The following is a 12,775-nucleotide window of genomic DNA, read 5'->3' as shown; positions in this document are numbered from 1 at the left end:
ATTTATTTAATTAAATAAATAAAACTTGTTCATAGAGGGAAAAAGAATGTTTAAAAAATATATATTCACCAAGCACAAACGTAAGATAAAAAAATAAATAATTAAGAAGTGTAATGTGGAAAAAGTAATAAACTTAAACCTTATTTTTCAATTTTGGCCTAATTGATCTTTTCAACAAGTTGAACTCACCCACATCAGCTCTTTGTTCTTATCTATAAATTTCTTTATTTTGAATTTTATTTAATTCCCCGATCTCGTGGGCTTTGAAAAGTCGAAACTCACCACCTTCTTCTTCATATGCTGCTCAAGTTTCAAAGATGTTATTAATTTCTAGCTCACCCCTCTACACAACCAATTTATATAAAATCCATATTTCCTCACATCACCCCCTCCTCCTCCTCCTCCCCCTCCACCTCCTTTTTCTCATATTTTTCTCCATAAACCTCATAAACCTGATTTTCGCAGTGGAAAATTTTGGGTCCTCCAACGAATAACCTACAGTAGTTTTGGTGATTTGTGCACAACATGAGGAAGACCAAGGTGAATAACCAGAACATGTTCATGAAAATCATCACGGTGCCCATCAGAGCTCTGAGCAAGGCCAAGAACTGTTACATCAGTAGCATCACGGACGTGGGCGGCAGATTGACCTACGGCGGTACCCCTGGAGGATTTAGTGGTAATCGCGGTCGAGGCCTGCCCAAGAGCTACAGCGTTAAGACAACTTCTTCTAGGTCAAGGGAAGATGATGATTATTCCGAGCTTATTAGGGCTGCGTCAGCAAGGAACTACGAGGAAAGGATGGACGTGAACATGATCATGCAAGAGCACATGAAGCGATCGGCTACAACCACGACTATGCGATCAGTTATGGGATCGAAAATCGGATCTAATAATCGGGCTGTTTTGCCAAAGTGCACCGTGGCCATGGGGAGGATTGATGAGGATGCGCCTGAGGATTTTGATGAAGGTGCTGCTGGTGTCGAGGGTGAATTGTACCCTAGAAGCAGAAGCTATGCTGTTAGAAAGAAAAGTGCTTTTGCGTTTTGATTGTTGATCGAACGCATCCAATTAGGCGTCAGTCGAATTCAAGACCTGCTGATATTTAGTTGTACAGTGAAGCCAACAAATTACAAGAGGACGGACAATTCTTTTGTGGTTTTGATTCAATTTAGAAGCGCTGTCACGTTTGAAGCGGTTTTGCTTTGTATATATGCATTTTGCTTTACTTTTTGTTCATATGAGAATTGAACTCGCGAATTTCTCTTTCAGTGGAAGTAAGGATATATACATAAGACCTTTTTAAGGATTGTTAAATATGCTCTGCTGCAAATACAAGCAAAATTATGAGAAAAGGAAAACTAGGGTTATTGCTTAATTAGCTGTTTTCGTTGTTCTGGTTGCAGAGGAAAAAAAGAAGTAGAATTATATTTTGTCCTTTCAGATTTACGTTCAATTTCAAACTCATACAATGTAATTAAAAAAAAAAAAATAGAAGACCAATTTGAAAGTTGACTTTCTATTACATGCAGCACGAACACTATATTGTTTTTATTTTTTATTTTTTATTTTTTTATTTTTTTATCGTAGGTGAGTAACAAAATGACTTACATTTTTAGTACTTTAAAATTTGAAGGAGATGAAGTAAGTAATTTTCTGTACCGTAAAATTCAATCAAGATATACAGTTAACTATTATGGAGGATGTATTATAATATACGTGATTGAAAAATTTATATTTTAATAATAATGTAATAGAGGAAAACTAATGAAAGGAGTTTGAAAATTTTGAGTTTTAACGATAAGTACAAAATAAAAGGTAAAGTGAATAGTATCATGATTGACTTTTTAATGTAAAAATATAATTTTTTATTAAAATGAATAATACCAGAAATTTTTCGTTAAAATTATGATGTACTTGAGCAATAGTTGCACCAAATACATGATAGTATGGACACACGCATGTGGTCTAATGCGACGACGAAATGGAAGCCAATGACAATTGATATTTTCAGAAAGTCATACATATCATTTAAAGCTTTGGATAAACCAAAATTTTATTTAATGCTCTGGAGCTTTCTTGTGATGTCCACTTCATTTAAATCGTCACGTAGCTTCACAAAATTTCTGTGGGCTTTTGGCCCACCAGAATATATTGTTGTGAGCATTACGTCGCAGTTTTTTTGGACTTAAACTCCAGTTTTGGGCTCATAGCTTTTGAGGTGGCAATTCGGTTTGCTGGTTGGCTTTATCTCTTCTCGAATTCCACACAACGATTAAGGTTAATTTATGGTTGTTAATTAAGTTAATCTGAACATAACATATGATTAATTAGTTTACTTGTCACAAATAAAATAAAGTACATGTTCACATCAACTAAAAGAGTTAAACTTCTCATTTGCAAAAAGAGTTAAACATGTCTTTTTAATGTGAATTTAAATGAGTAATTTCTATATCATTGTAATTTTATCAAATTTCATGATACGCGTAATTATATAATTTTTTATTTTAATTTTTCTTTGCGTTTGGGAAAATATGAAATTTAAAAGTTGAAAACAAAAGATAAAGTAGTTATCATATGATTCCGTTTCAGTGTTCTTTTTATTATTATTTTTTAAATTGAAAACGCAATAGTTTTCAAACAAAGTTAGAAGTTATAAAAAGTTATTTCATGTAACCGAGACACGTTCACGTTCATAATGACAAGTACCATCGCTAACAACCTAAATCTTGTTATTTTGTATTCGTGTCGTTTTTGAGTCAGATTTGTCGTCCAAAATCACCCTAGCCTAAATTTATTAAAACGCCCTTACATTTATCCTTTCCATTTGCCACGAAATCAAATCAACGACCGTTCCCGTACCGCCACATAACCGCCCCACTGCCGAGCCACACTACTCTAACTCTAACTCACAGTTTCCCGTGCAACCGTCGTTCGGAGTCCAGATTTTACCATGGAGGTTGAGAAAGGCACAAACCTGTCGGATATCGAGAACGACCTCGACGAGGAACCCGGCGAGGTGATCGAATCGGCGCCGCCTCTCGAAGTCGGCGAAGAGAGAGAGCTCGGTAGCTCCGGCATCAAGAAGAAGCTCCTCCAGCGCGGCTATGGCTACGATGCCCCTGAGTTCGGCGACGAAGCCACTGGTAATTGTTTCTCCAGAAAACGCTTTTGCTAAAAGCACTTGTGATAAAAAGCATGTTGAAATTTGATAAAACCCATACCTGCTGCTTGTACAATCGAGAAGTATTGCATTTTCTGCTAAGGGCTTGTTTGGTAATCCTTTTCTAGGAAGCATGTTGAAATTTTCATTAAAAATTCAAGTGCTTCCTGAATCCTGAAGAAGCAGTTGGAGGCGCTTCTTAAGTTTTTCTGGCTAGTCAGAAGCACAATTTGTTACCAAAAGGCACCTTTAACCATTCCAGAAGCAGTTCCAAACAGGCTCTAAACATTGTTAGACGTGCTTTTGATCATCTAAAATTGCTTTTAGACTTCAAACAGGCCGCCCTTAGACATTTCTTATCTCAATTAATAATATTTTACAGAAAACTGATTGTGGAAATTTGGATTTAGTGCACTATGTTGGGACTTTGCTTGATGGGACGAAGATCGAGTCCACTAGAGATGGAGACGATCCTCTCACTATTAAGCTCGGTGAGGGCCGAGTGGTGAAGGGTTTGGATTATGCAGTCGTGACTATGAAAAAGGGAGAGATTGCATTATTCACATTACCTGCTGAGTTGGGCTATGACAATGCTGCTGTTCGATTTGAAGTTGAGCTCATATCGTGGATTAGGGTGGTGGATTTGAGCAGAGATGGTGGGATTGTTAAGAAGATTGTGGAGAAAGGAGAGAGGAACGAGCTGCCTAGTGATCTGGATGAAGTTCTTGGTAATCTGATTCCTCATTATGTAAGCATGTAATTGCTGCAAACCTCAATTTTAATGTTTTTATTGGAACTTTTGTTGCTAATGCAGTTAAGTATCGTGCGGCGTTGGCTGATGGCACTGTTGTTGCAGAAACGCCAGAAGAAGGAATTGAATTCTATGTGAAAGATGGTAATTTTTGTGTGGTTTCAATGTGGAAAGGCAACTCTGTTTGAGATGTGCCGAATTGTGATAATTGAATAACTCTGTTATCTGCGTGTGTTTCAGGTCATTTTTGTCCAGCATTTCTGAAAGCAATCAAGACAATGAAAAGGGGAGAGAAGGCCAAATTAATTGTTCAACCTCGGTGTATGTCTTTGTATTCTTCTTATCACACTGCTATTTTAGAGAAGAAAAAATTGAACCTTTTAACCATGAAATATTTTAAATAATTGTAGATGCCTTTGGGGAGGAGGGGAGGGATGCGAACGAGGGGTTTACTTCTATCCCTCCAAGTTCTGTGCTCAATATTGACACGGAGTTGGTGTCTTTCAAGCCAGTTATTGACATTACAGGTGATGCCAAGGTACTAAAGAAGATCTTGAAAGAAGGGGAAGGCGCATGGACTGCTAATGAAGGTGCAAGTGTTACTGGTAAGTTTATTGAGATGCCCATTTTTATAGCAATATTACTGGAATCATGACATAAGTGTATAGCTAGGCTTGTAATTCCTTGCATTTGAAACATATAATAAACCTATGACAATCACAGTTAACTTAAAACTGCTATACAATGTCCAACTGTTGCAGTTAGCTATATAGCTAGGCTTGAAGACGGCACTGTCTTTGACAAAAAGGGAGTAGATGGAGAGCAGCCTTTGGAGTTTATCACAGATGAAGGTTAGTTACTCCATTGCATCTCTTTTTTCTGTTGTTTGCATCTTTTTGCCTGATAATCACAAGAAGAAAGCTCAAAAGTAGTTGTGGCTAATATCTGCATCTTACTATCTGTAGAACAAGTGATTGCTGGTTTAGACCGAGCAGTTGCAACAATGAAAAAGGGAGAGCTGGCAATACTGACCATACATCCTGATTTTGGATTTGGAAGCGTTGAAGTAAGGCGGGACCTGGCTGTTGTACCACCATGTTCGAATGTCTTCTTTGAAGTTGAAATGTTAGATTTTATCAGGGTAATGACCATTTTGATGAACTTGTGGAATTTGCAATGATAATTTTCTAAGATATTCATATTTCCTAAACTTCCTAAAAACATAATGTGGTAATTTGGTGTCCTTACTCATCATATATACAGCATAAGCTAGAAGGCACATATTTTCTTAATTTCTCTCGCAACCATTGCTTTCTCAATTATTACTCTCTAGTTTTCTTTAATGAAAAGGAAAAAGCACCATGGGAAATGAGCAATCAAGAGAGACTTGAGGCAGCAGGAAAGAAGAAAGAGGAAGGCAACCTTCTCTTTAAAAAGGGGAAGCATCAACAAGCAGGGAAAAAATATGATAAGGTAACGGAATGCGAATTTTTATTCCCAAACTAACCGTAGTTTGGTTCTATTTGAACTAAATTCATATTTATTTGCTGCTTTCCTCCTCTCAGGCTGCTGATTATGTTAGTGAAGATGGAAACTTTGGGGATGATGAGTCGAAGCTGGCAAGACCACTGCGAATGTTATGTTGGTTGAACGGTGCAGCATGTAGCCTAAAACTAAATGACTTTCAGGAAGCGATCAAGCTATGTTCAAAGGTAAGCTGTACACAGAAAGAAAAACATGATGACAAAGTCTCAGCTTCTTCTAGCAAGACTACCGTTCTACACGTCTCTCAATGTTCAGAGATAATGTTGAGGCAAATCTCATCATATTTTCTGAATTCGATCTTGTACAGGTACTAGATATCGAGTTCCACAATGTAAAAGCCTTGTACAGACGGGCACAAGCGTATATGGAAATTGCAGATTTGGTCTTGGCTGAATTAGACATCAAGAAAGCTCTTGAGGTTGATCCTCATAACAGGTAACTGAGAAACTGATCTTTGTAATCCCGTATTCCCGATGTACTCCGTGAAGCATTATATGATTAGTTTTCTTTTTCAATTTTCCAGGGAGGTCAAGCTGATTGAGAAGAACTTGAAACGACTTCAAGTTGAAAGCGACAAGAGGGATGCTAAGCTCTACACGAACATCTTTGGACGAGCTACAAAGGTGAATATTGTTTTTTTATGTTTCATCAGCTCTGAATAATTTCAGTGACAATATTGCAACTGAAATTGGCCATCAAGGTCCATCTTAACAGAGATTCTTTACTGTAACGGCAGAAATTGAAAGTCGAGGACGAGAAAAGATGAGGCTGTGGCGATGTAAATGGTTGCTGATACACTGGTTTCTCCCTCGCCTGAAAATTAAGTGGTGGTTGATTCTTGTCAAAATGTCTGATCATGATTCATGATTTGTGTATGCGTAGAGAGACAGTCAAAGAAGGTACGGGTTACATAAACTACATCAATGTATGACATATACTGAAGGTAACGGCTGGAAATGCGTTGAAGGATTCGAGAGAATTTAACGGGTGAAGATGAGTCACTTAAAAAGACAATACACTATACATCGATGTATGGCTGGATTTCTGTTATTGTCCCTAAAACCGTAGTATTGCATATGGAAGAAAGCTTCCCCTTCAAATTTTGGTTTTCCATCCCCATCTCCGACAATCGACGTACAAGGAATGTGTTTCATTTTATGTTTACAACAAATTATTTTATAACTACTATGATACAAGGGAGAGCCGGATTTGAACTTGGTTGACACCCGCCCAACTCGCTTAAACCCAAATTTGGTCCATTCTTTAATTTGAAGTATTTTTGTCAAAACATAGTTCAAACTTATTTTTTTGGGTAAATTACACTTTCATATCTCAGGTTTGGGGTCTATTTCAATTCCTTACAACATCTTCAAAACAGTTCACTAGTACTATTTTATACATCCGTTACATTTTCAATCCATTGATCCGTTAAGCACTAATGTGGCCATCACGTGGCTGCCAAATATGTGCCCCGTGGCAAAAAAAAACAATTTTTTAATTAAAAAAAAAAAAAACCTAAATCTTCTAAATATATTAATTTAAAAAAAAAAAAAAAAAAAAAAAAAAACTGAAGTTAACCTTCCCGTCATCCCCCCCAATCCCCGTTGTCCCCTCAAAACCAAAAACCCAGAATAATCCCCCACACCCCACCCGCATCCTCCCCCGGCCCACCAACCCCCCCCCCCCGGGGGCGCCTGCATCTCCCCCACTCGCGACCTCCCTGCGCACCCCACCCCCAACCTGCGACCCTCCCTCCCTCTGCATCCATCCTCTTCCCTTCTCTACACCACCCCCCCCTCCCGGCGCCGCCCCACAAACTCCTTAAATCCACATCCATTCCACGAACCCGGCGATGGTGAGACAGAATCTGGGTTTTTTTTTTTTTTTTTTTTTTTTTTTCTGGGTTGCAGGTAGGGGGGTCGGGGGAAGAAGATGAAGATGGGGGAGATGGGTTTGGGGGTTGCGGGGAGAAGACAGGTTTCGGTATTTTTTTTTTGTTGAGAAAATTCAGGTTTAAAAAAAAAAAAATTATTATTTTTGCCACGTGACAGGCATTTGGCAAGTGGCATATATATGGCAGCTACATCAGCATTTAACGGATCAATGGATGGAAAATGTAACGGAAATATTATTTTGAAATAAAATGGTAGTTAAGGTATGAAAGTGAAATGTTTTAAAGATGTTGTAAGGAATTAAAATAGATCCCAAACCTGAGGTATGCAAATGTAATTTACCCTATTTTTTTTTGTCGAGAAAAACATAGTTCAAACTTGAGTTAACTAATAAAACTAGAGACGCTTACATATAATGTCTTATAAATAATAGAAGGATGTTGCTATCTATATAGTACTTTTTATTTTTCACTCTTGTTAATTTATGTTCTTTGATCTTTTTCAATCACTCGATCCGACGATTGGAAATTAATAGGAGTATGAAAAGTAAAAGGATATGTAAATATTTATAACAAAATATAGCGGCCATGTTTCCTTTTGTTTCCGAATTTCTGCTTCTGCGATTGATCAAGAAGCCTTCAATTCCAAATTGTAGTTTGTTTTGTAGAGAGAGAAATTCAAGTGTGAATAGCGGCGGAGGAGAGGGGCCACGCGGGGAGGGAGGAAGTTGGTGAAGGGGTAGGACCGTAGGTGGAGTTGAAGATGCGGTCGAGGAGGGTTTGGCAAATGATGCGAGGAGGGAGAGGGGGAGTAGGAAACAAGCGGAGGGAATGCGATTTCACGTGTCGAAGGATCTGCTCTATTTTTCTCACCGATTTTCTGGATATATATTTACAAGTTTTATGCCTGCATATTTCCTAAAATACAAAGTTAATTTTTCTTGTTTGTAATCAATTAACTAATTTGTCGTGGCTTCAATTACTACCAAAAGCCACGGGCCTTCCATTCCTCACTTGTCGTTGTCTTATCCCAAACTCATGCGCTTTAGGCCGCTATATTCTCCGAGTCACCGTAACACCGCACGTTCAAAGTATAACACTTTATATATATATGTAGTGTATATATATGCGCACACACAGAGAGAATACACACACACACACACACACACAGAGAACCAGGATTAGTACCAGTTAATGATGTCACGTCGCATGGCAGGACTTTCTTCTTCTTGCCGTGGTCTGCAGCTGCTTCTACTTCCGCTTCTACTCCTACCTCTTTCAAATGTTTGCTCACAGATGCTTCCAGTCTCTAACTCACAGTTGGTTAAATTTCTTCCCGGATTCCAGGGACCTCTTCCTTTTGAACTTGAAACCGGGTACAAATCTCACTCTGTAAGTGATTATACAACTGGTTACAAAGTTTTAATAAATTGCAAAGTTATAAGGACGCTAAACAGACAATAAACAAGTTTTAAATTGTAGTTGGTATACGATTTATTATGTGTTTAGTATCTCCTAATTCAAGTAAGCGCGTTCGCGTATAACTTTACGTTTATGTCGATTGTTAGGTACGTGGGAGTGGGGGAAGAAGAGGAGGTGCAGCTCTTCTACTACTTTGTCAAGACAGAAAGGAAACCTGAAGAGGCTCCTCTAATGCTTTGGCTAACTGGTGGTCCTGGTTGCTCTTCCCTCACTGCCCTTTTGTATGAAATAGGTACGTAAACTGTTAATTAACACAGCCAATCAACATTATTGCTCATTAGGCCATATTTAAGAGAATGAGAGAATCCATATAAATTATTAACAATAATTAATAAGTTAACAACTAGCTAGTCCTCTTCCTTAAAGGTTTATTTGGTTTGTTCGAAAGTGCTTTAGGAATGGCTCAAAACCGTTATAAGATAACCAAAATTGCTAGTTAAAAGTGCTTATGAATGATAAATGAACTAGAATTTTAATACAGACGTTTTTAGTACAAGTGCTTATGAGCATAAAACCTCTTTAGTTGTACTTTGTTACTCTCACATCAATCATTGACCTTTTTCTGCATTTTGTAGGTCCATTAAATTTTAACATTGAGCAGTACAATGGGAGTTTGCCTACATTAACCTTAAATCCATACGCATGGACAAAGGTGATAATATTAACATCATCATCTTACGAATATAAACAAGAAAATTAAATTACTCCTTTACTTGTTTTACATGACCGAATTTAAACACGGAATTAAACCTTTGTTTTCCGAATGGCATTTTGATCTCGAATGACAGGTATCTAGCATTATTTTCGTAGATTCCCCGGTGGGGACTGGATTTTCCTATGCAAGAAGTTCGTTTGCTTCTCAGCCAAGTGATTCGGAACAAGTTGGGCATGCCCTCCAATTCTTAAGGAAGGTAATAAGAAATATTAATACGAACTTAATTGGGGTCTTAAACATCATTTTAAATACTTCTGTGTCATGATTCCCACCTAATAGTACTTAAGCAGCAACATTTTCGTATCAGCTTAGAGAGTTATTAAATCGTCTGTGGCGAAAAGAAACAGACATGGTTGCCACTTGCCGTTAATTATAGTAGCTTTTTGGTATAAAGGAGTAGTTGTAATAAGTTCAATTAATTTTAGTTCTCCATTTTCCTTTTGTTATGAAATGTTGTTCAATTGCACTTTGTAGTGGCTTGTTGATCACCCAGAGTTCATGTCGAATCCTTTCTTTGTTGGTGGCGAATCATATTCCGGCATTCCTCTTCCTGTTCTTGCTCAGTTAATCTCAGATGGTATGCAAATAATTGCTAATTAGCTTAATATATATATATATATATATATATATATATATGTGTGTGTGTGTGTGTGTGTGTGTGTGTGTGTGTGTGCAGTTAGTTTGATATAGCTAACTTGATAGTTGGTACGTACTGCAGGCAATCAAGAAGGAGTCATACCCGCCATAAATCTGCAGGTTTATAACTATGTATACTTGTATATTCGTGTTAACTGTCTATTTTGTGTTGGCAGCTTGTGTCACAATCCATGTCAGTGAAATAATTACGACGGAAAAATCGAATCGGTAGTCGTAGCAGTAGTAGTGTAGTTTTAACTTCTAAGTTGTGATCCATGCTCATTTTTTCAGGGTTATATACTAGGGAACCCATTAACAGTGCCACAAGACGAACGCAACTCACAAATCACATTTGCTCATGGGATGGGACTTATTCCTGATGACCTATTTGAGGTACGTACTAATTTGATCTCATATTTAATCACCAATTAATCAACCTATTAAAAGTACTTTTTAATAATTAATGAGCTAAAATTCATATAAAGCAGTCCTTGGAAAGAAGTTGCGGAGGAGAATATCAAACCATAGACCCCAGAAACGCAGAGTGTTTGAAACATAAGCAGGCTTATCATACTGTATGGTGTAATTACCCGAAAATTAATCTTTCTTAACCGTCTTGCTTCCTAGTTTTGATCTCATGTTTTTCATGTACTGCAGTGCATTTCACAAATAAATTTGGTGCATATTTTGGAATGGAACTGCGAACTTGTTTCTCCGAAACCTCCTCTTCATATGCTTGATAAAAGAAGATATCTCTCAGAATCAACTCCTCCTCCTACATTAGACTGTCGGGTAACCCCCTTCGTCGCTTTCTACTAATTTTCTTGACCTAATACTTGTTGATAAGGAACATTTCTTGAATACAAGCTCTCGATTTTGCGCAAAAAGTTGGTCGACCAGACATTACTAGCTAAGGGAGATCACAAATTCACAATTAAGTGTTTCTGTGCATGCAGAGTTACGGATATTTGCTTTCTGAATATTGGACGAATGATCAGTACGTCCGTGAAGCCCTTCACATACGGAAGGTATAGGTATATACGATCGAGATGAATACTGAACACTATTTAAATTGGTAAAATATATATTGAGATCAATCAGGGGCAGAACTAGAAAGTTGGCTTACCGGGTGCACAACTAAGTGGTGACAGATGTAGGACTATCCTCATTGCATTTAGCCAACCCATGCTATTGTGTGCTTACAGACTTACAGTACATTCCCGCTCTTTAGTGCTCATTTAATTGTGCATTTAGGTCAATAATGTTATAGGTTTATAAAAAAATAAAATCATATATGTATAGGACCGGAAGCTCAAATTTATAAGATGGTTGAGAAAAGAGAGGGTTAATGGACCCTTTATTACTTTAAGGAAATGACTAACTATAAAATTTACTAAAAAATATTTTCGTTTCCCTGTGAGGATCGAGTGATAGAGTTACACAGGAGATTTTTGAACTCATTTGTTTAATGAAAGAAAATCGAAAAAGAGATATTTTGAAAGTACGCAGTGCAGGGAAGTATAAGGAGATGGCAGAGATGCAGCTACGATAGGCCTTACGAGTATGACATTCACACCAGCATTCAGTTTCATGCAAAGCTTAGTGCTCAAGGCTATTATCGCTCTTTAATATACAGGTGATGAGGAATTTAAATTTAATTAACATCTCCATATATATATATTTTCCATGCATGAACTATGCGTTTATATAATGTTTAAATATTTTTTAACTTCAATTTCTTTGATTTTGTTAATTATTTCAGCGGAGACCATGATATGATGGTGCCCTTCATGGCTACACAAGCATGGATTAGATCCTTAAATTATTCCATTGTTAATGACTGGAGACCATGGTTTGTCAAGGGCCAAGTCGCGGGGTACGTATATATTTCTGATACGAGCGATATTGATGGAAAGAGAATCGAACTTGGGGTATCTTAATTTTAGGTTTCGATTGGGTTTGAGTTTGCTAATCAACTTTTACCTTGGGGATGTACGATGTAGGTATACGAGGACTTATTCAAACAGGATGACCTATGCTACCGTGAAGGCAAGAAATAGTTTTCGATCCAATTTTCTGAATTTCAAAGGAAGATTTGATTCAACTTGAGTCTTTTTTAATTTTGGCTTTCTTGTTTGATTATAAATTTGCGAGTGCAGGGGGCGGGGCACACAGCTCCCGAGTACAAGCCCGAAGAATGTTCAACTATGTATACAAAGTGGTTATACGAGGAACCTCTATAAATCGAGAAGAAAACTTACACGCAATCGGAATTAACAGTGAGATCTGCAGAGAATCTCAATCCGTATTTAAGAAGCTTAAGGTCCAGATTTTAAGAAAATATTAACTGTCTAGATAATTTTTCTATTTTTCAAATGAGGAATACTAGTTACCTTCCTCTATTATATACAACGTGGCCATTATTTTTACTAAAAACTAAATATTTAATGTGCTAAAAATGTAACAATTTTATTTCCACTTGTACCCCAAACAAATCTAAGCTAAACAATTCTTTTAGTGTAAAATATAGGTAAAAGAAAAATAAAATACTAGGTCAATTTTGACGCTATGGTGGGTCAATTTAGATGAAAA

General features: G+C 37.3%; 3 protein-coding genes across 6 annotated transcripts; all 3 read left to right on the top strand.

The window, feature by feature from the left end:
* The first annotated feature begins 502 nt into the window (after positions 1 to 502).
* On the top strand, positions 503 to 1,443 carry LOC137713251 (uncharacterized). Its single transcript, XM_068452546.2, has one exon. The coding sequence runs from the start codon at positions 526 to 528 to the stop codon at positions 1,048 to 1,050; it is 525 nt and encodes a 174-aa protein (XP_068308647.1). The 5' UTR covers positions 503 to 525; the 3' UTR covers positions 1,051 to 1,443.
* Positions 1,444 to 2,834: 1,391 nt separating this feature from the next.
* Positions 2,835 to 6,559, top strand: LOC137747812 (70 kDa peptidyl-prolyl isomerase). Of its 3 annotated transcripts, none has more exons than XM_068487959.2 (12): positions 2,835 to 3,146; positions 3,574 to 3,891; positions 3,978 to 4,058; positions 4,155 to 4,235; positions 4,325 to 4,519; positions 4,676 to 4,765; positions 4,880 to 5,055; positions 5,265 to 5,387; positions 5,480 to 5,626; positions 5,767 to 5,894; positions 5,983 to 6,082; positions 6,196 to 6,559. In XM_068487959.2, the coding sequence occupies exons 1-12, from the start codon at positions 2,954 to 2,956 to the stop codon at positions 6,223 to 6,225; spliced, it is 1,662 nt and encodes a 553-aa protein (XP_068344060.1). In that variant the 5' UTR covers positions 2,835 to 2,953; the 3' UTR covers positions 6,226 to 6,559. The 3 variants fall into 3 exon arrangements, with proteins under 3 accessions (XP_068344060.1, XP_088542954.1, XP_068344057.1); XM_088686828.1 differs by having other exon boundaries at positions 6,160 to 6,559; XM_068487956.2 differs by having other exon boundaries at positions 2,857 to 3,146; positions 6,174 to 6,559.
* Positions 6,560 to 8,484: 1,925 nt separating this feature from the next.
* Positions 8,485 to 12,657, top strand: LOC137731358 (serine carboxypeptidase-like 13). Of its 2 annotated transcripts, none has more exons than XM_068470463.2 (14): positions 8,485 to 8,726; positions 8,919 to 9,064; positions 9,408 to 9,484; positions 9,621 to 9,743; positions 10,022 to 10,124; positions 10,266 to 10,303; positions 10,475 to 10,576; positions 10,672 to 10,758; positions 10,841 to 10,975; positions 11,140 to 11,211; positions 11,698 to 11,819; positions 11,946 to 12,059; positions 12,187 to 12,232; positions 12,343 to 12,657. In XM_068470463.2, exons 1-14 carry the CDS (start codon positions 8,545 to 8,547, stop codon positions 12,424 to 12,426), a joined length of 1,431 nt encoding a protein of 476 aa, XP_068326564.2. In that variant the 5' UTR covers positions 8,485 to 8,544; the 3' UTR covers positions 12,427 to 12,657. The 2 variants fall into 2 exon arrangements, with proteins under 2 accessions (XP_068326564.2, XP_088542934.1); XM_088686808.1 differs by having other exon boundaries at positions 8,508 to 8,742.
* Positions 12,658 to 12,775: the final 118 nt, after the last annotated feature.

This window comes from Pyrus communis, chromosome 15, assembly GCF_041283825.1.
Source record: "Pyrus communis isolate YQ-2024b chromosome 15, ASM4128382v1, whole genome shotgun sequence".
NCBI classification, from domain to species: Eukaryota; Viridiplantae; Streptophyta; class Magnoliopsida; order Rosales; family Rosaceae; genus Pyrus; species Pyrus communis.
Note: the sequence above shows the minus strand (reverse complement) of the source record. Positions and strands in the feature narration are given on the sequence as shown.

What these genes read in the sequence shown, in the direction of transcription:
- LOC137713251 (XM_068452546.2), top strand. Translation starts at nt 526, where the DNA reads ATGAGGAAGACCAAGGTGAATAACCAGAACATGTTCATGAAAATCATC.
- LOC137747812 (XM_068487956.2), top strand. Translation starts at nt 2,954, where the DNA reads ATGGAGGTTGAGAAAGGCACAAACCTGTCGGATATCGAGAACGACCTC. An exon ending in CGATCAAGCTATGTTCAAAG is followed by an intron (nt 5,627 to 5,766) that starts GTAAGCTGTACA and finishes GATCTTGTACAG; the next exon opens with GTACTAGATATCGAGTTCCA. An exon ending in GAGGTTGATCCTCATAACAG is followed by an intron (nt 5,895 to 5,982) that starts GTAACTGAGAAA and finishes TCAATTTTCCAG; the next exon opens with GGAGGTCAAGCTGATTGAGA.
- LOC137731358 (XM_068470463.2), top strand. Translation starts at nt 8,545, where the DNA reads ATGATGTCACGTCGCATGGCAGGACTTTCTTCTTCTTGCCGTGGTCTG. An exon ending in AAGCCCTTCACATACGGAAG is followed by an intron (nt 11,212 to 11,697) that starts GTATAGGTATAT and finishes TACGCAGTGCAG; the next exon opens with GGAAGTATAAGGAGATGGCA. An exon ending in TATCGCTCTTTAATATACAG is followed by an intron (nt 11,820 to 11,945) that starts GTGATGAGGAAT and finishes TAATTATTTCAG; the next exon opens with CGGAGACCATGATATGATGG.